Source organism: Dermochelys coriacea, chromosome 1 (assembly GCF_009764565.3).
Source record: "Dermochelys coriacea isolate rDerCor1 chromosome 1, rDerCor1.pri.v4, whole genome shotgun sequence".
Classification (NCBI taxonomy): Eukaryota; Metazoa; Chordata; order Testudines; family Dermochelyidae; genus Dermochelys; species Dermochelys coriacea.
The window spans coordinates 36672046-36699954 of record NC_050068.2 but is presented as its reverse complement, the minus strand read 5'-3'; the positions used below and the strand labels follow the sequence as shown (position 1 = coordinate 36699954).

Here is a 27909-nt window from a genome sequence, read left to right as displayed (position 1 = left end):
AAAGTCCCATTGCATGGGACTGAAGCCTGAGGCCCTGAGTCCCACCACCCAAGGCTGAAGCCAAAGCCTGAGCAAAGTAGCTTCGCCGGGGCCCCTGTGGTGTGGGGCCCCAGGCAATTGCTCTGCTTGCTACCCCCTAACGCTGGCCTTGGCTTTTATATGCAGACAATCAGTTACTGTTGCACAGGTGGGCTGTGGAGTTTTTATAGCATGTTGGGGGGGCGGCACAGGGGCTCAGAAATGAAATAAGTGGAGTACCCCTGTTGTAGTGTCTCCCCCTTCCCTCTGGCTCTCATGAATAGATCTTTTCTCCATTTACATTTCTATCTGGTATAATTTTTTCATCTGCCACCCTTTGCCACAAACTTACATCACCTCTGCCTCTCAATACCTAGAGGCAGCATCATAGGAAGCAAAACTACATTTCCATAGAAGGGCTGTATACCAAAAATGTCACCTAAAGGCCGCAAAGAGGTTCATGTAACTCTTTTGATGTCATGCTTACTGTCACCAAAAGGGTAGGTTCCAAAAGGAGTAAAGATTTTCTAACATGAAATCTGCCCGTCAGTGAGGTACAAGTGATACAGGCAAAAATGAAACCCTGTGACCTAAGTTCGCGTTAAGCTGCGCGGCTGCACAGCTGCCTATTAAGCTCTGCGCAGGCGCTCAGGGCTGTGGTGGTAAGAGATGCCTCTTCCCCCGGTACGGAGAGGCACCCCTTCCCCAGTCCCGAGCTGCTGCAGCAAGAGAGGGCTGTGGGGAGTCCTTTCTCCCCACCCCAGAGCCTGCATTCCAATCTTCTGCCCCAGCTCTGAGCCCCCTCCCACACCCCGAACCCCTCATTCCTGGGCCCACCCCAGAGCCTTCACCCCAGCCGAAGCCCTCACCCCTTGCAACCAACCCTTTGCCCCAGCCCTGAGCCCCCTCTTGCACCCTGAACCCCGCATCCCCACCCCAGAGCCTGCACCCCCAGCCAGAGCCCTCACCCCCGTGCCTCCTCCCACACTCTAAACCCCTCGGCTCCACCTGCACAACATGAATTTTATGTGCCCCAATATGAAGGTGATGTATGCACATAACAAAATTCATTCTGCACATGGATGTAAAAAATTAGAGGGAATGCTGCCTATGACATCTTCAATTTTTCAATGGTGCCCTGTTATCTGAATCTTGCTTTGCTTCCCTGATCCCACTGGGGCACCTCTTAGCAGCAGAGACTGCAGTTTCTCTGCTTACTCTGTGAACCAATCTGTTGTTCACACCCACTTTCAACTGCTTTTGCCAAGAGGACAGGGTTCATGTTCCCTGTGGAAACAAGGCCATATTCTCCCAAAATAATTTAAACTATGATGTCCTTTTATGATTCTGCAAACAAAATAAGCTGAGAGAATGTACATAAAATAAAACACTTTTTAAATATTAACTGTAACATTCAACCACCAAGAATGGTCTGGTGAATCCATCATAAACTTAGATATAACTAGTTTTTTTATAACATTCTAGTATCTAATATAAATGACTCATGTAATTAATTATTCTTCTGTATGGTGTTTATAGCATACTCAGGACAGTGGTATCTGAGTGCCTTACACATTTGAGAAGTCAACCCATTATAGATCTTTGGTAAAAAATTTTCAAAAATGACTAAATGCAGATACCCAAGGGAGACATCTTAATAGTGGCCTGACTTTCATAGGGCTGGTGTTCAGCAGTGTCTGACTAATTTGGCTTATCTCATGTTGGGCACCCAAGCATGGATGCATCCAAAATCATTGGTCCCTTTTGAAAATGTGGACCTTTTTTCCTCATTCTCTAGTTATACACTAAAGACCAGCATGTCACTTTGCTCAGTCAAAAGAAATCCGTGATGGTCTGAAATTTCTAACAAATTTCTTATGCAGAAGAAAATGTATTTGGGGAAAACTACTACAAACTTGCTGTGTCGATAAAGAATCACAAAAGAAAACAAATCCCTTTTTGCTTCTTTTGCAGGTCATCTTTAATTACAGCTTACTGCCTGCCTTTATTCAGGCATGCAAAGATGTAGCTTATTTAAAAAATGGTTTAAAAAATTAGATTTTAATGAGAACAGGAAATAAATCAAATAATTGCAACATTTTAATTTTTTTTTTTTTAGATCCTAAAGAGTTTAAAATGACATCTCCCCAAAATCCACAAGCGCAAAAGAATGTCTCACCTTCCATTCTGGGATTCAGATCTCCTTTCGCTTCACTCTTCTCCTTCAAAAAATCAAAGAAGCACAGTTTAAAGCATCAGACTCGGCAGCAGCCACGGTGAGCTATACACAACAGGTGTTTGTTCTACTACTTAATGGTAGTTAGAAGAAGAAAATTAATTGTTTCGTGCCTCGCTTGTAAAACTTTGTGTACATCTCCCTTTAAATTAGATGCTTCTCCAGCCTACTGCTTTTCACATGTCCCAGTAAGAGCATGATTTTATTTGATTATGTAATGCGAAGTTACCAGTTAAATGTCAGAAAGAATAAAGACTAAATAGAAAGTAAGGGCCAAATTCCCCTCCTTTGATGAAATTTCATTTGCTGAGGCTTCGGACGAAAGCTGCATGGTTGTTACACTCTCTGGGCTATAACAGGAGCTCTAGCCCATTACGCCCCTTCTTCATGGGGCCTGGATAATAGATTCAAGTAGTTTGTAGACACATTGGCAACACCTCACTGTCAAACCCCTCTTTGTGATGCGATGTTGTTGTTGTTGTTTATATTGAGGTAATGCTTGGGGTCATGGATCAGGGGCACATGGTAAAAGGTCCTTTTCAAACACACAACAAAAAGGTGGACCCCGCTCTGAAGAGCGTACGGACTTATCGTAAGACAAACTTAGATTGTAAGCTCTTTGGGGCAAGGACTGTCTTTTTTGTTCTGTGTGTGTACAGAGCCTAACAAAGCGGGGTCCTGACTGGGGATCCTAGGTGCTATAATATGCAAATAATAAATAACACGAGACAACAGGTAGATGCAACAACAGACTGGGGGAGGGGGGGAAGAAAGCACAAGGTGGTAATGAGACAAAACTGGTCAGTGTGATAAGCAGTTGTTTTAGCATATCAGATGACTAACAGTTGGTGAGGTTTTTGTATTGCAGCAGGGGAGAATTTTAAGGTGGGATTTGAAGAGGAACAGTGAGGTGTTTCCAGAGAGCTCATCCCACATTAGCAGAGCAGCAAGGTGACTGTAATTGAAAATTACTGGCCCCCTGTGAGTGCTTGGAAGCAGATACTAGCCGTGGTACAGCACAGTCCAGCTATTCCCTCTCCTTCACCTTTGGCATAACCCCTACGCTGGAGATTGGGAGCAGGACCAATGTAGAGCTCTCACACCATCTTTATGCAAACCAGGATGGTTCTCTGTATAGGGAATATTCAGGAGGCCATTTCATGCTACCAAAACAGCATAAAGGAGCTTTTGCGTAACTGAGAAAGAGAATAGGGTTTCAGGAGGGATATACTCATATATTGGTGTGAAATCAGTCTTGGAGGATGAGATCAAATGAAACCAAAGCCTAGGGGGCTTCAGATTCTGGGCTCTTCAATTTGGCAGCTTTTACCAGTATTAAAATGGCTTTTTCGAAAAAGCAATAGAAGATGCATATAATGGTATGTACTCACTGCTTTGGTTTTCCTGATTATATATTTATCCTGATTTTTCAACAGAAAATGTATAAATTGGATCTCGGGTTCAGATGATCTTGACTAGTGGTGGGCAACCTGCGGCCCATCAGGGTAATCTGCTGGCGGCCTGTGAGACACTTTGTTTACATTGACAGTCTGTAGACATGGCCGTCCGCAGCTCCCAGTGGCTGTGGTTCGCTGTTCCTGGCCAATGGGAGCTGCTGGTAGTGATGGCCTGCACGTCCCTGCAGCCCGTGCTGCCTCCCACAGCTCCCATTGGCCGGGAATGGCGAACCATAGCCCCTGGGAGCTGCGGGCGGCCGGACGGTCAGTGTAAACAAACTGTCTCACGGGCTGCCAGCAGATTACCCTGATGGGCTGCGTTAGGCCCACATGTTGCCTACCACTGATCTTGATTCATTACAAGGCAGAATTTGAAAAATAAACAGCAAGGCTATTCTGATGTGGAATTGAGCCAATGACTAAATATCCTAGTCACGTCTCCCTATTCTCCGCCCTTTCTAGGTGTTGTCTTGGCATGTGACTTATTTTATTTATGGACAAAGCAATAAAAATACTTTGCCTGTCACCAGGTAAAGTTATTTGGAAAGTAAGTGATATACAATAGGCAGCAGAACTGTAAGTCGTGTAAGTAAGCTTGACTGGCAGAAGCCTGTAAACAGCTCGATATTAGCAACTGTTTAGATGGTACTTTGTCTCTTTTGTGAAGGGAGGGAAGTCTTGCCTGCTGTGGGGTGTTTTGTTGTGGGAAAAATATTATGGAAGGCAGCAAAAAGAAGTCTCTTTACGTGGAGCTATTTAAGAGGCTAATAAAAGGTTTGTAACACCAAAGTTTGCAGTAAGTACAACCTGTGATTGTTTTCGATTCCAGGAATTTGATGTTTTAAGCTATTCTTATCCTCTTCTTGTAGCATGTTTAAATAGGTGTTACATTTAAAAAGAAGCGTTAAATTTTACTTAACCATGTGTTTTCAGCATGCTTGCATAATTTGATTGTTGTGTAGCTAGGTACTGTATAATGCTCGTACAAATACGAAAACACTTGTATAAATACTAAAAGGAATTAGACTGCGATCTGAGAGAGAACCCAGGCATGGGCCATTGCAGATTCGAGCCTGACTGAAACTAACAATTTGCTGCAGAATCTATCTCATGGAGTTATTGTGTATTATTATTAAATACAATCACTCTTTTTTAGTGTTGCACACCATAATCAGCTGTCTAGCTACAGGTACCTAGTTTCATGTTTGGGGTTGGGAGGAGAGGGTGTGTGTATATGGTTTGATGACCAAAAGAAATCAAATTATTTATGGTTTCTATGGTAATGAATTTAAGAAATACTTGCATGTAGGAAAACAAACCTTTAATTTCAAAATGCTGACAAACTGGATGGAGTTCAGAGTAGAGCAATGAGAATGATTAGAGGGCTGGAGGGACTGATGTAGGACACAAGATTATTGTAATGTGACTAGGAGACAACAAAGGAGGAACATCATCACCTATTACTTAGAGTGCTAAGAACAAGGATGGGGAAAATTATTTAGGATGGTGCAAGGAGGTGTAACCAGGAGTAATGAGATAAATTAGGAAAGTGAAAATTTGGCCAGAATATTTAAAAAAAAACAAAAAACCCAACATTTCTGATGGCTAGATCTATTGGAAAAGGAATAATGGATGTCCCATTGCTTGGAATAATTAAAACTGGGCTCGGGATAGCACTTGCAAGTGTGCTGTACAGAACAATTTTCCACCTGCAAAGTTGAAGCAGCCAATAGAATTTTTTCCATTTCTAATGGAATAAGACTTGAGATTGTTTGTTTGCAAAACAGAACACCAAACTCACCGCATTTGGTTTGAAAGAAATCATTGTAAAGATTCTGAAATACCACAAACTCAACTCGATACATTGTGTTAAAAGTGTTAATGCATATTCCGCATCATTTAGCTTAAAGCAAAAGTTAAATGTCGCTTTGAGATCTGATTCTGAAACCCTTACACACACTGAGTAGGTTTCAGAGTAGCAGCCGTGTTAGTCTGTATTCGCAAAAAGAAAAGGAGTACTTGTGGCACCTTAGAGACTAACAAATTTATTAGAGCATAAGCTTTCGTGAGCTACAGCTCACTTACACACTGAGTAGTAATCCCATTGAGTTCGATGGGAATATTCACATGATTAACTGCTATCAAGCAAAGTTAAGGAGTGGAACAGGCTCATAGAGCCTTATTCTGCAAAGGCCATGGAAATCAAAAGGTATCTTTCCATAGGCTTCAGTGGGTTTTGAATGATGCCCTATATGAGGAAGGGATCCTGATTTTAACCTTCCCAATTGCAAAAACACAAATACTATCCCTTCCAACTGTTCTTCCCTGCCTGCAAGCGCATTACAAACAAATGACAAAGCACAGTGGGAAGAAAGACTCGGATACACAGAACATGCCAACAAGCCAGTTTATACTTGCTGCTGAAGCACAATAAAATAACTTACCTCAGTCCAGTGAAAGCCTTAAGAACCAAAATAAATGAATGTAAAAAAAAGATTTTCATAGACAGGATTGATCACAAAAATGAGATTAAGCAAAACAAAGCCCTCTGGGAGGAGGGCTGAAAAGTGAAGAGTAACCACAAGCTAGGCAAAATTCGTTTCAATATTCTTTTCGAAGGGGGATAGGCATGTTCATTTTTAAACAAAGGTCTGCAAGTGGGAGAAGGAAGCCTATCTTACTGTGATTGGTTTAATTTCCTCATTTGAATTAGGAACTTTTTTTTTCACCTGTATGGGTACAAACCCATCTTGCTTTACTCATGTGAGTATCCCCATTTATATCAGCTGCACTTCTCTTTTTTCCTTTGGTTATTTAGTTAGTTAGATGTATATACTCATTCCATTAAAAAGAGTGTCCATCCTTTGCTCTTGGTGCCCCTGGACACATTTAAAAAACGACAATTTTAAAAATACATTATTTCATATACAACCCTCTTTTGGCCAATAATTAACATTAACGCAGCAGCTAAAAAAATGACTGAAGATCCTTACAAGGACTCCCACCAGAGTCCTGGCAATCCCTCACAACCTGGGATAATAGTTAGGTCTTGCAGTGTGCACTGAAAGTTGAAAAACTAGGATTACTTTGGACTAGTGGGAGCGAATTCCCCAGGGCCTTATAGAGAACCATCTGCCAGCTCCCCCTCTTTCTTATACAGATGGGGTGCCCCTGTGATCTCCACTGTGGCAATTTGGGACAGAAAGAGGCAGTCTTTCAGATAAGTAGCTCTCAGGCCATTTTGAGTGTTATATGTCATATAACCAAAACTTTAGATTCTCCTCAGTACTTAATAAATTCTTGTCACTTGGAAAATGACTTAAGATTGCAAAATAACCATTTATGTTAGAATGAAAGATGCAGAGTTACCTTACTGATATTCCAACAGCGTAAATGCCATTAATCTGAGGTCCCTTCTTGGCTGTTCACTTGGAACATTAACAAGTTGCAGATTCGAGCAACCTGATGGGTGAAAAAAATATATCGGAAGATGCATTTGAGAAACAACATGACAATCTCTGTGGACTCTTCATAAAAAGTATTTTCAGAAGCTTCTTGCTGGCTATTAAAAGGAAGGAAGCCGGTTATTTACTCCCTTGTAAAATGTTATTGCGTTCATCTTCAAAGCAGCATTTTAAATTCTTTTCACAGATATGACAGCTTTGCTCTGGGCACCCATACTTCTTCCAAAGTTGAGGAAATGGCACAGGTGAGTAGCTTGGTAACTTTATTGTCAAAAATGTTTAAAGCAGGGAATATTTTGAGTACTAATCCACTGTTTTTGTAGAATAGACATTATGTCCAACTGGCTACTTATTTAAACATGGCTCTTGCAATTCTGTATTTTAAATACTAGAGGAAATTCATATGTGGTGTAAGCCTGTTGAATTTAGTGGTGTCACACGAGATGAATTTGCCCTGTTTATTGTACGAGTGTCTCCAAAGAAGTCCGAAGTCTAAGTTTTGCAGTGCGGTTTCAGTTCTCTTTTTAACAAGGAAATTATTTAATAAATTATTGTTACGGGACAAACACAAGATACATTTTGGTAGTAGTAACCAAAGCGCAAATAAATGTGAATTCGCTTTGAATAAATATTTACCATTTGGATTTATTTATAATTGTTTTAGTTTTATTTGTTGCATCTGGGCTTACAAAGAAGTTGAGCACATATCCACATGATTTCTGGCTTCAGTGCAAGTTTAAATTCAAATGCAGATCATTCAGATTCTGTTAGGCACAGATTCTGCCACCTTTACTGGTTCTAGTGATGTCAGTGGGACTGTCTGTCTGGTAAGGGGCTTCTCAGTGGGTGAAATTCACCCCCATGCAGACAACCTGCACGAAACCTACAAACCACTTAAATCCTCTTTTTAGGCCTTAAGTGGGAGTTAAGCGATGCATGGGGGTGAATTGCACCCAATTAGAATAAGATTTGGTCCAATAATATTTTTTGTCTGATTCTGCAAGCCCTCGGTGCACAGAACTCCCATACGTTGAGTGCTATGCGCTGAGCATTTGCAGGAATAAGGCTTTTTAATGTCACGATGAACTGCTTTAGCTAAATAGAGCCTGGGCACTAGGAAGGCTCCTTTGTGTTCTAACTTCAGGTGATTTGTTTTGGCTGGACACTCCAGATTGGTAGCACAGAGACGTTTCAAGCATGAGGCACCAAATTCCTCTCTGGTGTAACTTCAGTGTAGTCCTTGGATATCAACAGAATTACACCTGTGATGAAGTTGGCTCAGAGTCTCTCAGTTTTAACTGTTTCATTGCCCTGTATTACTAACATGCCCTCTGTTATATGGTGTAATCAGAGAGGAGACAACTGAGGGCTTGTCTACACTTACAGTGCTGCACCAGTGCAGCTGTAGCATTTAGTGAAGACGTCACCTACAGTGACGAGAGCTTTTCCCATCGGCGTAGATACACCACCTCTCAGAGGCTGTAGCTATTTTGATGGGAGAAGCCCTCCCATTGACATAGTGCTGTCTACACCAGGGTTAGGTCGGTTTAACAACATCGCTCAGGGGTGTGGCTATATTACACCCTTGAGTGACATGGTCTACACTACCATCTTATGTTGGTATGACTAAATCTAACAGGGAACATAAGGGTATACAAATAATGAACGGTATCAAGAAGATAAATTGGGCACTCCTACTTACCCTCTCCCATTCTTCCAGAACAAGGGGCTATTCCATGGAACCTAATGGCAGAATTTAAAATTGATAAAAGGAAATACATTGCCCAGATAGCCTGAAATACATTGTCACCATATATCATTGAAACAAAGATCTGAGCAGGATTCAGAGAGAGACTGGATGTTTATATGAATAACAAGAACATCCAGAGTTACAATAGAAAAAATGTTTTTAATGAGTGGGACCAGATGCTTAGCTCATGTAAATCAGCCAAAATCCATTAAAGTCGGGTACAGGATACTGGACTAGATGAATCGTATGTCTGAGCCAGTCTGGCAATCTCTACATTTTTATGTAATTTTGGTCCCGTATTACACAGGAATAAAGGGCTCATTCATTCTTTCCATGTGCATTTGCTGGCTCTGCACCACTCTGATAGATCTTGAGATCACTCAGACCAGAGCAGGAAAGGTCATGAAGGGACTTCACCCCCATTCCATGGTGGGACCCACTGAGGTGCTCAGCGGAGAATAGCTCATACAGTCAGCATTCTGGTCCTCCATTTTAGGCCCCCTAAAGGGTGCCCCTTTCTCATGATGTGACCCAAAGATAACTTAATGGTAACTGGCAAAGGGCAGTGAGGTACATAGGGGCACAGCGATCTCCTGGGTTCACCAAAAGAATGTAATGTAAGGTCTCTAATGAAAGCCAGTGTCACACAGGTCATCATAATCATTCAGAGATGTATATACCGAAACTGTGAGTTTTGTATATATGCTGAAAATTGTGTTCTCTAGGCCTTCTAGTTAAAGGCAGGTTCTCTCAAAGGTAGCTTGCCTTGAGGCAAACTTCTCCAGACAGGCAGTGAGACACACTTCTCTCCTTAGCTAACCTTTGTGTATCTCACAATGGAAATCTGTTAGCATACTGAGTCTAATGCTAATGAACAGTTTGTGGAGATTTCGGAAGGAAATTAACAGGAAGAGGTAAACAGCAGGAGGAAGGGAGGAACCCTGTTTTCAGAAGATCAAAGGACTGGGGTCATGTATCTGGGGGTGTAGAGAGATGCTCTGGCATCCTTCAAGCTGGGAAGACAAGATGACAGCAGGCTTGATCTTATGACAAGGGGAATCTCAGCCACACTGCTTGAAAACACTGGGAAAAGGACTTGGGGTAAGCTATCCTGTAGGAGACTGGAATGCCGTGTGTGTTAAGTTTAGGCTGTAGCTAGCGTCTTATGATTTCGTTTTATATGTATCAGTTTGTTTCTAATAGTCTTACTGACTATCATTTGAATCTCAGTTCTTTAATAATAAACTTATTCTTGTTTTCACTGTAAATATATCTAAGTGTTGTGTGTTAAATGGAGCAGTGATCCTGTGTTGAATCTAGTAAGCTGGTGTGTGCTATTCCTTTGGGAGCAGAGAATCTGAGAGTTGTGTGAGTGTTCAGGGGATCAGGGGCTTGGCACTCCAGAGAGATGTTTGGGAGCTAAGGGGTCGTGTGTTCCTATAGCTAACCTGTACAGAGAGAGCAAGGCCTGCAGAGGCCTGGAAGGCAGTGCTTGTGTTGCCAGAGGCTGATGAAATTAGGTAGCTGATCCATGGCAGGCACAGACCAAGACTTTCACAGATTAAGGGCAGGTGGTATAGCAAGGTGCCTTCCAACCCTGGATAACCCTGGGAAGAAACGGACATGACCAAACTGCAACTTCTGTGTGGGATTGCTTCCTGCTGGGGTGGACTGGGGAAGGGGGAAACGGGCACTTGTGAGACTGATTACTAATTACTGAATTTTTTTAATTAGTGCGCATGTGAAAGTACAATTTTAAAACTCAAGAGTAAAGCATCACAAATGGAATTTGTTTCATTAAACCATTACTAATCAGTCTTAACTGTAATATTTATAAAATACTACTAAATTAGTTGTAGTATTGTGTAAAGATGAAATCTCAATATAGGAGAGGTGACTGTGGTATTTACATTTTTGCTGGGAGGTGAATACCACCTGTTGGTGTGGGTTGTAAATGTGCCCATTAAAGAAGAATGGATTAGGAAAATTTAAATTACAGAGGCAATATCCTACTAGAATGTATGTGGATGTGAAATGAGTAAACAGCCAACAACTACAAACAAATATCAGTTATAATACAGAACCACCATTAATGTGCTCTGGAATGTGCTACAGCCTCTGGACAAGAAGATGGACTAAAATCCCCCCAAAATCAAGTGAAAGTCTGAACTATAGATAGTTGTTCCAAATCCCTTGTTCTTACTGTTGTGACGGAGCAAGGCCAGATGGCTATAGAAACGTAGTGGGAGATGGATATATTAGCTCCAGGCTAAACAAATCCCTGGTACCAAGTTAAGTGAAATGGAAGCTGCTCCAGGTCAATTAAGACACCTGGGACCAATTAAGAACTTTCCAGAAGGCAGGGAGAATGCTATGTTGATTGGGACACCTGAAGCCAATCAGGGGCTGGCTGAAACTAGTTAAAAGCCTCCCATTCAGTCAGGTGGGTGTGAATGTCAGGAGCTCTGGGAAGAAGTTGCGCGGTTGGAGAGGCTGAGTAGTACACACCATATCAGGCACAAGAAAGAAGGCCCTGAGGTAAGGGTGAAGTGGAGCTTGAGGAAGTGAGGGCTGCTGTGGGGGAAGTAGCCCAGGGAATTGTACATGTCATGTTTCTAAAAGGTCAGCTACCATAGCTGATACTACTAGGGTCCCTGGGCTGGAGCCCGGAGTAGAGCGTGGGCCCGGGCTCCCCCCTTTGCCCCCTGTTTAATCACTGAGACTGGGAGGCAACAGAGACTGTGCAAGGAAGGATAACTTCTCCTCACCTCCCTCGCTGGCTTATGATGAAAATGGCTCAGTAGACTGTGACCCTTGTCTCTAGAGAAAGAAGGGTTACGTGGAGTGTCACAGTGAGCCTCTGAGGCTAGCGAAATCCGCCAGGAAACGCGGGACCCACGGAGGCAAGGACAGAGCTTTGTCACACTATGTAGAGTTTAATTCTTCAAACATGCAGCACTGTGACTTCAGGCATATGTTATTAAAAAGAATATTAAAACCCATTAGGGTTTTCTCTCCTCTTGTCCATTTTAAGATGATTTGTTTTGCTATGAAAATAAGCCATACAGTCTCTTAAATTTTTCAACAGGCTGAAATATGCAACTCATCTTTACCAGCTGAACTACCTGGTAATTTATTTCATGCAACTCAAGCTGAAATGATGGAGGACAGTCCACCTATATGGAATGAACAGCTAGAAAAAGAGTTCTTCCGTGGTAAGTGTGTGCACTCATGCTGTTTTTTAGACTGTAGTCCCAACAACACACATGTAACTGGATATGGGAGATGTAGGTGCTGGAACTACAGGTGTTGGGGGTGCTGCTGCACCCCCTGGCTTGAAGTGGTTTCCATTATATACAGGGTTTACAGTTTGGCTAAAGGGCTTTCATCACTCCCATTATAAAAATTATTCCAGCACCCGATGGGAGATCATTTTCTATAAATGAAGTCTCTATATAAGTTGCACATTGCTTCCAAATACGGCAGCTACTTCTCTCTGACTTTGTCTCATGTTTACAGTAATTTGAAGACACTTGTCCTTCTGCACATGTAACTCCAATTGAGGTCAATGTGTAGCTGAGGCTAGCCTTATGATTTGTAGAGCCCCAAGCTGCAGGAAATGAGGAGCCATGAGTTACCTCCCCATCTGGGCCCATAAACCAGAGGGAGTAAGTGGGGCTAGCAGCCAAGTCACTTCTTTCTGGTCTCACTGCTGGTGAGTGAGTGAGGTAGGGACAGGCAAAGCTAAGACTGGCCCACAAGGGTGCAAAGACATTTATTCTTCCATGAACTTTTCTGAAACCTTCCAAAAAAGTCCTCCCTGGTACACTACTACCCAGCACCCATGTGTGGAACAGCTACACCAGTTTTTCACTTTGAAAACGTGATTATAATATGGGGAGAGGGTATGATTAGGAGGCAGTGAGGGCAGGGAGGCATGTTAGAGGGAGCAGGCAGCGGGGGGGCGGAGTTTCTCTGAAATCCCCAGGCCCATCATTTATTTTAGGCAGCAGCCATCACTGCTCAGGCAATGCCCAGAGGCCCCTTTTCTCTCATTTCTCTGGAGGTCCTTGCCTCCTCTGTTTGTCATAGGGCCAGAGAGAGCACTGCAGAATTTGACTGTGATGTGAGGTCCTCAAAATAGTAGGGTCCCAAACAGCCACTTGCTTTGCTTGTGCCATAATTGGCTCCCTCATGGTCCCCCATTCTCTGCTGTCCTCAGCAGAAACTCAGCAAAGCAGAGAATCTGAGGTTTGCACTGAGCTGTCCATGACACTCAGATCTTTTTTTATTTCAGCCTTAAGAAAGGTGGGAGATTGACCATTTTTGTTTTTGTTTGTTTGGTTTATTTATTTATTTATTAAAAAAACAAAAACCCATTTGTTTACATTTATGGGAGATAATGCAGCTCACTTCTTACAATGTCACCTGAAAGTGAGAACAGGCGTTGGCATGACACTGTTGTAGCCAGCGTCGCAAGGTATTTACGTGACATATATGCTGAACTTCGTATGCCCTTTCATGCTTCAACCACCATTCCAGAGGACATGAATCATAGAATATCAGGGTTGGAAGGGACCTCAGGAGGTCTAGTCCAACCCCTCTCAAAGCAGGACCAATCGCCAACTAAATCATCCCAGCCAGGGCTTTGTCAAGCCTGACCTTTAAACTTCTAAGGAAGGAGATTCCACACCTCCATAGATAACGCATTCCAGTGTTTCACCACCCTCCTAGAGGAAAATGTTTTTCCTAATATCCAACCTAAACCTCCCCCCACTGCAACTTGAGACCATTACTCCTTGTTCTGTCATCTGCTACCACTCAGAACAGTCTAGATCCATCCTCTTTGGAACCCCTTTTCAGGTAGTTGAAAGTAGCTATCAAATCCCCCCCCCCCCCCATTCTTCTCTTCCGCAGACTAAACAATCCCAGTTCCCTCAGCCTCTCCTCATAAGTCATGTGTTCCAGTCCCCTAATCATTTTTGTTGCCCTCCGCTGGACATTTTCCAATTTTTCCACATCCTTCTTGTAGCGTGGGGCCCAAAACTGGACACACTACTCCAAATGAGGCCTCACCAATGTCAAATAGAGGGGAACGATCACATCCCTCAATCTGCTGGCAATGCCCCTACTTATACATCCCAAAATGCCATTGGCCTTCTTGGCAACAAGTGCACACTGTTGACTCATATCCAACTTCTCATCCACTGTAACCCCTAGGTCCTTTTCTGCAAAACTGCTGCCAAGCCATTCAGTCCCTAGCCTGTAGCGGTGCATGGGATTCTTTCATCCTAAGTGCAGGACTCTGCACTTGTCCTTGTTAAACCTCATCAGATTTCTTTTGGCCCAATGCTCTAATTTGTCTAGGGCCCTCTTTATCCTATCCCTACCCTCCAGTGTATCAACCTCTCCTCCCAGTTTAGTGTCATCTACAAACTTGCTGAGGGTGCAATCCACACCATCCTCCAGATCATTTATGAAGATATTGAACAAAACCGGCCCGAGGACCGACCCTTGGGGCACTCCACTTGATACCGGCTGCCAACTAGACATGGAGCCATGGATCACTACCCACTGAGCCCGACAATCTAGCCAACTTTCTATCCACCTTATAGTCCATTCATCCAGCCCATACTTCTTTAACTTGCTGTCAAGAATACTGTGGGAGACAGTGTCAAAAGCTTTGCTAAAGTCAAGGAACAACACGTCCACTGCTTTCCCCTCATCCACAGAGCCAGTTATCTCGTCATCGAAGGCAATTAGATTAGTCAGGCATGACTTGCCCTTGGTGAATCTATGCTGACTGTTCCTGATCACTTTCCTCTCCTTTAAGTGCTTCAGAATTGATTCCTTGAGGACCTGCTCCATGATTTTTCCAGGGACTGAGGTGAGGCTGACTGGCCTGTAGTTCCCAGGATCCTCCTTCTTCCCTTTTTTAAAGATGTGCACTACATTAGCCTTTTTCCAGTTGTCCGGGACTTCCCCCGATCGCTATGAGTTTTCAAAGATAATGGTCAATGGCTCTGCAATCACATCCGCCAACTCCTTTAGTACTCTCGGATGCAGCGCATCCGGCCCCATGGACTTGTGCTCATCCAGCTTTTCTAAATAGTCCTGAACCACATCTTTCTCCACAGAGGGCTGGTCACCTCCTCCCGATGCTGTACCTCCCAGTGCAGTAGTCTGGGAGCTGACCTTGTTCGTGAAGACAGAGGCAAAAAAAGCATTGAGTACATTAGCTTTTTCCACATCCTCTGTCACTATGTTGCCTCCCTCATTCAGTAAGGGGCCCACACTTTCCTTGACTTTCTTCTTGTTGCTAACATACCTGAAGAAACCCTTCTTGTTACTCTTAACATCTCTTGCTAGCTGCAACTCCAGGTGTGATTTGGCCTTCCTGATTTCACTCCTGCATGCCTGAGCAATATTTTTATACTCTTCCCTCGTCATTTGTCCAATCTTCCACTTCTTGTAAGCTTCTTTTTTGTGCTTAAGATCAGCAAGGATTTCACTGTTAAGCCAAGCTGGTCACCTGCCATATTTGCTATTTTTTCTACACATCGGGATGATTTGTCCCTGTAACCTCAATAAGGATTCTTTAAAATACAGCCAACTCTCCTGGACTCCTTTCCCCCTCATGTTGTTCTCCCAGGGGATCCTGCCCATCAGTTCCCTGAAGGAGTCAGTCTGCTTTTCTGAAGTCCAGGGTCCGTATTCTGCTGCTCTCCTTTCTTCCCTATGTCAGGATCCTGAACTCGACCATCTCATGGTCACTGCCTCCCAGGTTCCCATCCACTTTTGCTTCCCCTACTAATTCTTCCTGGTTTGTGAGCAGCAGTTCAAGAAGAGCTCTGCCCCTAGTTGGTTCCTCCAGCACTTGCACCAGGAAATGGTCCCCTACACTTTCCAAAAACTTCCTGGATTGTCTGTGCAATACTTTCCAAAAACCATCATGCTGATGATGGGTTCCATTTGATAATGATCCAAAGCAGTGAGGACTGACATGCCTTCATTTTCATCATCTGAGTCAGATGCCACCAACTTGTTTGTCTTAATACTAGCTGAACAAGAAGTAGGACTGAGTGGACTTGTAGGCTCTACAGTTTTATATGGTTTTGGTTTTGAGTGCAGTTACGTAAAAAATAAATTTTTCCATTCACCTCATACAAATACTGTAGTGTAATTTTTTTATTGTGATAGTGTTACATACAAATGTAGAATTATTTTATTTTTTACATAACTGCACTCAGACAAAACCATATAAAACTGTAGAGCCTACAACTCTAGTTTTTTAATCTTGTGATTAATAGCAATTATTTTTAATTGATTCATAGCTCAAATACTGAAAAAGTTCAGCTGTTTTATTTACAACACATTCCAAGCTAAACAAACTCAGGATATGCTGGGCTTCTCCATGTGCTCCTTTGAATGTCAATACCTAGAATGCCTTTCCAGCTCACAGCTACATCATAGCATTGTCTGTGCTCTGGAAACATACAGAAAGGTGTGAGTGTGCTCATCAGCACTGGGCCCAGATTAAAGGGTTTGGGGCCTCTCGCACCTTTGTAAACTACACAGCAAAGTGCCTCCATACCATTAAATACCCCACCTACAGATCCCAATATGTTCCTTCTGCCCCCAACCCACGCATACTGCTCCTGACGCACAGACACCTGAATGTCCCTCCCACCTCACATATGCTCCAACAGCCCTTCACCAGCCCCCACTTATCCTGGCAGCCCCCCCCACACACACACCCCAGTAGCTCTGACCTATGTCCTGCTCACCACAGCCCCCAAAACCTCAGCCCATCAGCCACAACCCCCAGCAGCCTCACCACACTCCAACATCCCCCCCATTCCCCTTACAACTGTCACAACTCATCCCCCCCAATATCCCCATTTCCCCAGCAGCCTTGACAACTCAGCCCATTCCCACCCCATTTCTTGCAACCAGGAGCATGGGATTGAAGCACCACTCAGTTTATGAGGGTCATCAGGAGCCCTCGAGATGGGGGGTCCTGTGCAAGTGCACTGAGTGCACATTGGTTAATCTAAGTCTGATGAGTACAATTCTTTTCTACTTGCTTTGCAAGCTAGAATTGTGGAAGGTTCTTCCTACACTTAGCTGATGAGTGTAAATTAAGAATGTAAACTAAGGTGTTTGGTTTTTTTTTGTTTTTGTTTTAAATAGCAAAAATAACGAACACTGGCTAGGTTGAGGAGCTGTTTGAAGACCAGTCTCAAATCAGTGGAGACTTTTTTCCTCAGTCAATGATGGATTATTGTTGAAAGGCACTGTGGAAGAAGTGAAGTATATTTGGGGGCAGGATTTGAATATGGAGAAAGTATCTTCTTTCAAAATCCGATCTGGTCACTGATATGGTACATTACGCTTTTCAGCATAATTAGTTTGAGAACACCAATAAAATAGGTTTCGGAGTAGCAGCCGTTTTAGTCTGTATTTGCAAAAAGAAAGAATGCATCCGATGAAGTGGGCTGTAGCTCAAGAAAGCTCATGCTCAAATAAATGTTAGTCTCTAAGGTGCCACAAGTCCTCCTTTTCTTTTTACTAATAAAATCGCTATCTTTTTCTGTGTAGTTCTAGGTGATCTGGATGACCAGCTGGCACAGGAACAAGCCCAAGATTCAGTGAACAGAAAGCGTCTAGTTGACAGTGGACCAAGAGCACAATATCTGTTTCCCAGTACAAGCCGACAGACTGCTACTAGGGGACGACACAGAAATGACTGCAGTGAAACAACCAGCACATTTTTCTCTGATGCAACGAGAACAATAAGAGCCAAAGAGGACCATAAAATTTTCTACAGACCAAGGAAATTTTATGATACATATATGAATAGGCGCCATTCAGCCTCTAAAGAAGATTACATGCACAAGGATTCATTAGACAGTAGTTATCATGTTCTGAGCAGAAGGCTGTCTTCTGTATCTTTTGGAGAGTCCTCAGAAGGTAGCTTGCATCTTCCTTCCATAAGACAGAGCAGTGGATTTGGACACAACAGTTATATGGGCAAGAACTTCTCTACAGTTGGGAGAAGTTACTCTGTGTGTTCTCTTCAGAGATATCCATCTTCTGCATCCCCTGACCCATTTTCAACAACTAGTTTACAAAATCTATTGGCAACAGAGAACAACAGTGGATTTGTACAAAGGAACAATTGGCAAACCCCAAAGCGAATTCCCCTCTCTTCTATTGTATGGAATAAACCATATACTTCTGGACATGCATCAAATCAAGACAATCTTTTTAGGACTCAATCATTAACAGAATATAATGCCACAAAACAGGATACATATCCTTGCCCTCTGCATGAAAACAGAGAATATGAATTTTACCGGTCAAAACACCATTTCAGAAGAGCTGTGTCAAGTACTAATTGGTTTAGTAGAGTCAGTTGCACAGACAAAGCTGCTACTTCACTATCCTTTGATAATTCGGAGAATTATCCATTATGCTGGTTGGAAAACAACCTCTCTAGATCCCACTATAGAGATACATCTTGTCATGGTAGGTTCCAAATACACCAAAAGAGTTCTCCTTTTGGAAGAAAAGAGGAGTACCGTTCCTGTTCTGATATTTATCAGTACTACAATGATGATGTGTTTCTTTCCCCTGATGCTCCCTATGAAATGATTACATCTAATTTAAACGACCAGCGAAGTGCACATGCAAAGAATGCTAAACTTGCTTCACAGTGCCGTCAGAGTGGCTTTCAAACATGTGTGTCAGAGAACAGAAGCAGTGTGGAGATATCAAGTGGTGCAAGTAGTAAACTGCTTTCAAAGAATTCAAAAGACCGTCAGAGCTGTCTCACTTATAAATCTGCCGTTACTTCACCCAGCATCAAAGCAGATGTGTCTAATGAGTCTGTCTTACTGGGTTCAAGGGTCAAAATGAAATTGGTAGCAGAGAACAGCAGTTCTGCCACTAAGGGTTCCCAAAGCCAGCCACAGCCTTTGGTTACCCAAATGAATATTAAGAGAGACTTTAAAAAAGCTGCTTCAGACAAGGTTAGAGACTTAGAACGATCAGGCAAGGCAGACCAGAAGAGTATTAAAGACATAATATTACAGCCAGTTTCTCAGAAAGTGGATACAAAAAATACCATTGATCCCCAGATATCTCCTTCTAATAATGCTACTGCCTTGCAAAACAGCACATCTATTCTTAATTCACCTCTCTCACTGAGTTCAAGCAGACAAACCCAGCTCACCACCACCAGAGAGGTTACAAAAAATAGCATATCAAAGAGTTGTAAAAGAAACCTACAAAGAAAGGAAAATGATCTTCCTGGTCACAGTGAACTTAATCAGGCCCCTTCTCTTCTGTCAGTTGATGAGAGCAGAAGGGGATCGTTTCTTTCAAATCTGAAGCAATGGGAACATAATCTTTTTAATTCAGCAAAAAGAAAAGGCTTTAAATTAGGAAGCCGGAGAGCAGAAACTACTGATCATATCACTCCTAAGGGAGAGTCTTTCCTCGTAGATGTTCTACAAAGTAGTGCATCAGTTCATTCTGCTCCAATTACTGAAACGTTGGCAAACCATCAAAGCATATTGCCCAGTCCTCCAGAACTTTTGTCTCATACTTCACAAGGCTCTCTAGAAGACTTTTCTCATAAGAGCTATCTGAAATCTTTAGAAACTCCAACTAATTCTTCAGTGAATTGCAGAGTTACTGAAGCTCCAGCAGAAGGTGGGAAAGTAGTTGAGTTGGCAGGTGTTGTTGCAAAAGATATTCCCCAGGAAAAACCCAAAGATCAAAATATTTTAGCCAGTAACGACCATAATAGTCAATTAACTACTGGTGATTCACAAAACAGGAACTGTGAGAATATTTATGCACATAGTTTTGACAGAAGCACAGAGATTGTAGAACGTAGTTTAAACTATTTTTGTTTGGAAAGAGAAAATGGAAAAACAAGACAAAATGCATCTTGTACTGAAAGTCTCTATAGGCAAGGAAGCTTACTGAAACACACACATAGTAGCAGCATTTCTGGCTCTCCTCGTAAAAGCAACCCTGAGTCTCCGGAGCCTCTTGTCGTTTATTGCACTTTACCTAGAAAATCAGCTAGCATCGCTGGCAGTGTAATGTCAGATATGTCCATATCTTTTCCTAAAAGCAAAACAGCCACATGGGATCATGTAGAAAAGCAGAACTCAGACAGAACTGCTGCCTTTTCTTTTAATCAAGGAGATAAAATATCTTCTTTAGGATCAGCACATTCTTCAACACGACCAATACCTTTAGATGGTATTACAGATATCAAAGGAAATGTCCTGCAAATTAAGGATCACCCTTTGTCTCTAAACAGGAGCCCTAACCACTCGATAAGTGGACGTACAGTAGTCTCTGAATCAGATGGACTTACAGAGAGAGAGAAACTTGTAAACAAAAAAGAATCCCCTGTATTTTCAGACTGTTTGGAAAAGGAAATGGGGGATTCTTTGCAGAAATATAAAACTATTAGCACATTTACAGTTTCTGGTGATGAGGATCATGTTGAATATCACGAGTTGGTTTCAATTTATTACACCTTACCACGGAGTCGTTCAAGAACACTGTCTAACCTTCTAGATGATCCAGAGATGACAGCTTTACCTCTTTTCACAGAAAAATCTAAATCACCAAAAATGCCAAACAAGAACTCTGAAGTTTGCATGGGTTTAGCAAATGTAGCTTTTCCTAGCACCATAGAAAAAGAGAGACCCCCACATTCTCCTGATCAAACTCCTGCAGCTTCAATGACACCCCAGAATGCAAAGACAGGAGCTATTGACACTGATCAGGAAAGCTCACATTTTTCTCCCAGCACTGAGAAAGTATGTACTTCACAATCAACGACCATTGTACATAATAAAAAAGATATTTCACCAGGGTTTGCATTAAAAGAAAGCACATCTATACTTCCTGACATGGTGACATCAGACATTTCTATTCGTGATCCAGAATCCACTGCAGAAGTGGCTACTTCTGTTAAGGCAATTTCTACTGTTTCACACAACCAAAATATTGATGTATGCTTTTCTTCAGGTAAAGAAAGTAAAGAGAAGGAGGACATTTTGCATACTGACACACCATTAATCTCCACTTTGTCAACCCCCCAAAAACCCAAAGACCCTCCAGAGAATGTTTTTAATTTTACTTCTGCAATTTATGATACTAATCGTGTGCAAAACAGAGACTCCAAAAATTGCCAGCAATCTATTAAAGTAGGAGGGAGTAACCATCAGAATATTTTACCACCCCAGTTGGATAAACATAGTTCTCATGAAGGAAAAAGTCGTATAGAGTCTGCAGTCAATAAAACACCAATAACCTCTGCTGAATCTAGACATGATGCAGGAGCCAAAGAGAGATCAGATTTTCAACACCAAAGCATTTCCCTATATAACAATAAATGTACTGGATTTCAATTAGGAGCTGAAAGTTCCAGAAATAGCACCGATGAAGAATTAATTTCTGATAGACAAATGCTTCGAAATTCACATAACAAACCATTTCAGCTTGGCACGGTTTCTGCAGCTAAACCTGTACTTCAAACAGGCAAAACAGGTATCCCAGACACACATGATTTAGTGAGCCCCAAAACTAAACAAAAGCAAATATCCCTGAACACTCAGCTGGACAAAGATTGCACTAGTTTGCAGAAAGCTGTGATGTACAGTGAAGACAAACTTTCCAGTGTCACACAGGATCTGCAACTGCTGCAAAGTACAGTGAACGAAAACAAGCTTAGGTCTGATGGCACTAGAGAGAAAGTCAGTAATATAGAAAAAAGGAAAAACAGGCCCTCAGTTAAAAATGAAGTGGCAGCCATTTACAAAACAAGCCGAAAATTTTCTAGTAAAAATGTAAACCCCAAACCACACGTAAGTAATATATTTTCACAGAATGATGGAGGTACCGCTTCGTTAGAGATTAACATGACCCACAGCACATTGCGTTCCCCTGCTTTTACCGAGCCATTTCTGCAAACTGGGAATGAAGACCAGAATCGAAATCTGACCCCTGGGGTTTGTGACCGCCCTGTTCACAAAATATCTGAGAAGAATAAGAGATCACAAGCTAATGATGACTCTCCATTGTTAGTTAAAAACAAGAATCAAGGGCCTTTTGCAAATTCATGCAACCAGAAAAGAGAAGTCAACAATCCCAAACAAAATGAGAATGAAGTGGAAAGCATGCTGAGCCCCACAACCCTATTTCCAAAGAAAATAGCTGCAAGAAGTAAAAATTCCCAAACACTTGGCCAGGGGTTGGAAAACAGAAATCAGACCATCTTTTCCAGAGCTACTGAAGCAGATTCATCAGGCAATCAAAAGAGAACAAGTACTGGTAGTTCCTATGATCCTCTATTGTTGCCATTTTTAACTGACAAAAACTCAAACACGTTTATAAAAAATTTGCAGGCCAGTGTTTGTATACAGAAACAGGTCCTTTCCCCAGATGAGTGTGATCATGATCAAAACCTCCATCGGTCAAAGAGTTTAAAAAATGCAAACCTGCACAGTAATCAGTCACGCATAAGTCATGCAAAGAATCAACGTGAACGTCACTTTTCTGAAAGCACCTATACTCAAGATTCCCATGACAACCCTGGCTCTGGAAGTAACTGTCTACCTAAAGAAAGCAGGTACAGTAGAAAGTTTAAATCTTATTCTGAGCTGTGTTCTTGTGATGAAAATGAAAACTGGGCTTCAGATGATAAGAAGAACACCACCTACGGCACTAGCCGTGTGATGTATCCTTCTATTGAGTTTGGTATATTTGGAAAAGAACAACAACTGGCGTTCCTGGAAAATATCAAGCGATCACTCACAGAAGGGAGATTATGGAGACCATGTCTTCTTAAAAACCCTGGCTTTCTGAGAAGTGAAGAGAGTGATTCTTTAAAGAGGGCTGAGCTCTTGAGCTCAAGTTCTGCTAGGAGCAAAATGTCAGTAGATGCTTCATCCCAAAGAGACCCAATTGACATCTATCGAGAAGAACTAATGGTTTATTCAGACTCAGACACTGATACCACCACAGATGATGAATACTATATTTGTGAGACTGATAAAGAATCAGAACTGTGAGCTCCTCTAATACAAAATTGAGAATGAGATCTCATCTGAAAGGTGTTTATGCCCATCCAGGAACCACCAAAACATGTAACGCATTTTGGGCCAGATCCTGTGCTGGTGTAAATCAGTGTTGGTCCATTGACTTTAATGAAGCTATGTTGATTTCTGAAAGCTCAATTTGGCCATTTTATATTTTAAAAGTATCTGCAAGCAAAAGATAAATTCTCACAAATCTTTTTTAAAATGTATATTATTAAGAAAAGGAAGATTAATGTAGAGCTTTTTATTGTGTAATGATATGGAAGTATCTCCACTGACTTCAGTAGGAGCTGGATTGAGCTCTTGTATGCTAAGTGGCCAGGTACACACACACACACACACCCACCCCCTTTGGGCAGAACAAAGGGGGAAAACACCCTATTGAGGCAAGGCAAAAACTCTAAAGAAGAGCATGACAGATGCATGCAGTACACTTTCACTACTGGAAAATTGCATTCAAATCCTTAATATGATAAGTACAGATGAGTGATAGTATGCTTTTAAAGATTCATATGGAAGATACAGGGTTGAAATAGCAACTGTCATTGCTGGCTGGGGCTGAGGTGCATTGCCAGGGTGGCTTCCTTTGTCCTGGGGATGATTCTAGTTTCTAATAATAATGTGTCACTTCACAGAGCACTAAATTGAACCAAAATTTTAAAAAATTCTGTAACTTGGTTCTCTTCTGTTTTATTTCCTATGTGTTTGTTTCATTTCCTACACTTCATGGTCTCAGACCTTAGCTGCATGTAATTCATGCTGAGCACAGCACTGTTAGTGGGAAAGCAAAGGTGACTCTAAATCACTTTTCCATCTCCCCTAGCCCTTGGCCCAACAGGGGGCTAAACAGTCCTTAGCATATCTTAGAATAGTCCAAAAAGCTACTGTAAATTGCACCAACAAAGCAGTCCTAGGAACTACTGTGCTGGCTGAAGATTGGGCAGAGTGCTTTACTTTCTGGCCCCATCTTTCCTCTTTTCCCCTTCCCCACTATACCCCTTACTCTGAAGGAAGGAGAGTGCTGGATGAAGTCTCAGCTGTCTGCGTAAGACAATGTAAAGGACCTCTTACACCACTTTGGTGGGCACTTAATGAGACTGAAAGATCTGGCCCCATAAGCCAATGTTGTTATTGGTTTTTAAATAGCTGCAATTTTTTCTGTATGTAGTGAAGCATGTCAGAGCTTGAGGAGGAACATTTTTTGATATGTTGTGTCTCGCGTCTTCCCTAAATTAGCATCTCCCTTTGGTATTTTTCTAACATGCTCTCTGTCATTGCAATACCTTTCATCCTTTGAATAGAAAGGCTATGAATGTTTGTTTTCTCTGAAGCTGTTCCCATACCACTTTACTAAATCATGTATTGGCATTACACAGTAGCCAAAACCCACACCGGGCCCTGAAATCTTGAACTGACCTTGAACTGAGCATCTCTGGCCACTCAAAATCACAGTAGCTCACAGAGCCAGATCACATACGTTTATTTGTACTTAATCTTTACTAACTTCACATCTGGTCTCTAATTAATCTCATTCCAGATTCTGTATATTTTTTCATTTAATAAAATTCTCTAAGACACAAATTATATTTAGATAGCTGGAAAGACAATAGCATGATATTTTAAAGTAATATATTTTAGGCAAAGCAAGCAAACTTTGTATCACTGAATGCTCCACATGAAAAATATTGTATTAGACAATTGGTACCCTTATTTTTGATATTGTATACTTCGTTAAAGAAGTGGAGTGGTAGTTTGAAAGTGTTTTGATGTATAAATATTGTTACATACTTCGATATTTTCTTTGGTTGTACATAAGACTAATATAAACTACATATTTATATTCAGAATTGTTCTTAGGTGGTATCTATTTTGGAATGATTTGCACATACAGACTGATGCATACAGCATTGGAAGGAAATAATTGCCATGTAAATGTAAACTTGTAAAATATGCTGTTCTGATGAGAAATGCTATGACTATTTTATCTACATGGTTTTACACCATATATACAGGGTTCCATACCATAAGATTAATAAACCACTTAATACTAAATAAGGGTTTTCTGTTATGATACATGTTTACAGGGAGATAAATGGTCATGTGATTTGCTCCAGTAAAAGTGGATTATTTGAATGTTCATACTTGTAATTATTTTCTACCCATATGGTGAATTTTGGACTAAGTTCTCATGATGGATGCATAAAGGAGGCTTTCATTAAATACAGTGCTAGGAATATGACAAAAACAAGGAGCCATACAAAGAAATCAAAATAGTTTAGAATTTGGTCCAAGTGCAAGACTGTGGTAGGTCAGAGTGGCTGGTAACTAAATTTTACATAGGTAATTTTGATGTAATTTTTGTTAAAAGTCATTCATATAAAAACATGAGGTCAAATTCATCTTTCAATAAGAAGATACTAAATTGAATGGAGCTACATCATCTTTTGCCCAGTGGTGAATTTGGCATGTTATGTCTTCTAAGCCTTCTCTTTAGCTATAATATATTCTATAAATGCTTATAATTATAGGATATTAATACTGAAAATGACTGGTTTAAAATAAATGGTGCATACTGCTTAATAAATGTTTGTACTGGTTTTATCTGTGCACTCTAACTCATGCTTAACTATTTTATGCTTTTACAATATCTTAATGCTGCTTTTGGGATACTGATGCCAAACAATGCTAAGAGCATTAAAAGATTTAGAATTAAATATCTAAGTATGATCCTTCATAAGCTCTAGGCATAGAATCATAGAATATCAGGGTTGGAAGGGACCTCAGGAGATCATCTAGTCCAACCCCCTGCTCAAAGCAGGACCAATCCCCAATTTTTGCCCCAAATGGCCCCCTCAGGGATTGAACTCACAACCCTGGGTTTAGCAAGCTAATGCTCAAACCACTGAGCTATATGCACCAGCCCTTGGATACACTAGAGTTTTCAATGTATTACAAGAACGGTGTGTCTGATTTAGCCACCTTTCAGACACCTATGCACAGAGGAATAACTTGTGCAGATGAATGACTTAAATTGTTAAACTGTCAAGTACTGGCAGTGGAGCTAGATGACTATAGGTTAAGTCAATTATTAGATGTCCACATCTGCAGTTGTACCATAGTCATACTTTTTTTTTCTCTTTACAGTAGATAGCCATTTGGGGCACAAATGCCTTCTCTTCAATGGGAGATAAAATGTTCTCTATAACAATGTATGCATCTTACTAGCCCTGTTTTCTGAGCAGTAGCAAAATATCATTCAAACAGAATAGTTTTTAAAACATTTGCAATGATGTGTGAAGATCACTGTGGCCTTTACATGCCGTGAGAAGATGAGAGGGAACCTTCCTTTTGTTAGACGTATCATAGGGTCAATCAAGCATGGGGCTGCTACCACGTTGCTCCCCTCATGAAGTACGATTCCTTGTTTCCTAAATGCCACAATCCTGAGAGAGCATGAATCCCACTTCAGGAGAGTTCTCGTTTGGGAACTTGCGGCACCATGAGCCACCTACCAAAATGGCCCAGCAACAAGAAAGGAAAAGTTAATTCATGGTCTGGGATATGAAAAAGCATGTTGAGTAGCCAGTTTTAGATACTATTAATGGGGGGAGGGATGGCTCAGTGGTTTGTGCCTTAGCCTGCTAAACCCCAGGTTGTGAGTTCAATCCTTGAGGGGGCCATTTAGGGACCTGGGGCAAAAAAAAATTGGGGATTGGTCCTGCTTTGAGCAGGGGGTTGGACTAGATCATCTCCTGAGGTCCCTTCCAACCCTGGTATTCTATGATATTTGGCATAATACAGCCAGCCTCAGGGGGCAGAGTGGGGGGGAAGTTACGCAAATCGTGGGAGGAAAGGAAACGATTCTCCATCCTTAAGCGCTTTGCTGAAACATGGCCGAAGATTCTCTTTTGAGACGTCAAGGTACAGCGGAATGAGTGTGAGACAACGTCTTGTGTATTTGTGTCCGTACTCCACACATAATGGTGTCTCTCTGTGGCTCCAACACCACACATGGGTACCCTTATTGATCTGACAGGAAGCCCCCTTCAATTATTTTCTGACTTCACTATTCAAAGAGGAAGGTTTTGACATATACCTGGGGCGGTGGCGTGTGTTTTTTAAAGCTAAGACCAGCATATGCGAGTGCAGCCGCGGCCGGCCCCCCGGGAGCGTCTCTCTGGTCTCCCGGCTTCTCGCACTGGGCGCGACACCCGCAGGGCGCGGTGAGGGAGGAGGCGGAAAGCGTGTCGCCTCCCCGGCGGCGGCTTGGAGCCCGCGCGATGGCACCCAGCAGTACCCCGGCCCTGCCGGAGCGCGGGGGGGCGTGGGCCAGCTCGGTTACCTGCGGGGTTGCGGTAGCGCTGCCCGGGTCGGGCTGAGCGGCAACAGGGCCGACTAGGCAGCGCTGGGCGGGCTGACCGGAGCGCAAGAAGCCAGCTGGGGCGGGAGGAAATCGGCAGCGGCGTAAGACGCGGCCTCAAACAATGGGCCGGGCCCTGTAACGTCGGCACGTCGGGTCACCCTACTTCGGGGCGCCCCACCGGGCGGAAGACACAGGCGCCGCCCAGCTTGACTGCGCTACAGCGCGCAGGGCGCTGAGGGAGGCCGCCCGGCCGCGCGCCGCCCAGCGACTCAACCCGGGGCTGCGCCGGCGCCGGAGGCCGCCGCGAGGAACTGGCCCCCCCCGCGCGCGCGCGGGCGGGGGGGGGGGAGGGGATTCCCCTTCCGCCGAGCGCCCCGGGCCCCGCCCTAGCGCGGCGCGCGCCAGCCGCCCGGCCGGGCCCCTCCGCCGGCCGATCCCGCCACCCACCGCCCTGGGGGGCTGCGTTGGGCCGCGAAAGAGCGAGGTCGT

General features: G+C 42.6%; 1 protein-coding gene and 1 long non-coding RNA gene across 7 annotated transcripts in view; one reads left to right on the top strand and one right to left on the bottom strand.

Moving 5' to 3' along the window:
- The window catches only part of EXPH5 (exophilin 5), a 59593-nt gene extending 33872 nt beyond the window's left edge, over positions 1–25721 (top strand). The window contains exons 3-6 of one of the 2 annotated variants that reach the window (XM_038405479.2): positions 2138–2294; positions 7363–7420; positions 12014–12140; positions 17527–25721. In XM_038405479.2, coding sequence (XP_038261407.1) covers positions 2138–2294; positions 7363–7420; positions 12014–12140; positions 17527–23030 — 5846 coding nt within the window. In that variant the 3' untranslated portion in view covers positions 23031–25721. Of the gene's footprint in view, positions 1–2137; positions 2295–7362; positions 7499–12013; positions 12141–17526 lie in introns of those variants that run through there. The other variant, XM_043504230.1, reaches the window with a different exon arrangement.
- The window catches only part of LOC119857098, a 52531-nt gene that overhangs the window by 24376 nt on the left and 246 nt on the right, over positions 1–27909 (bottom strand). For 4 of the 5 annotated variants that reach the window (XR_006277599.1, XR_006277597.1, XR_006277600.1 and 1 more), the window contains exons 1-2: positions 7081–7420; positions 2198–2240 (exon numbers count right to left, since the gene is read on the bottom strand). This is a non-coding gene — a long non-coding RNA (uncharacterized LOC119857098). Of the gene's footprint in view, positions 1–2197; positions 2241–7080; positions 7421–27909 lie in introns of those variants that run through there. The other variant, XR_006277601.1, reaches the window with a different exon arrangement.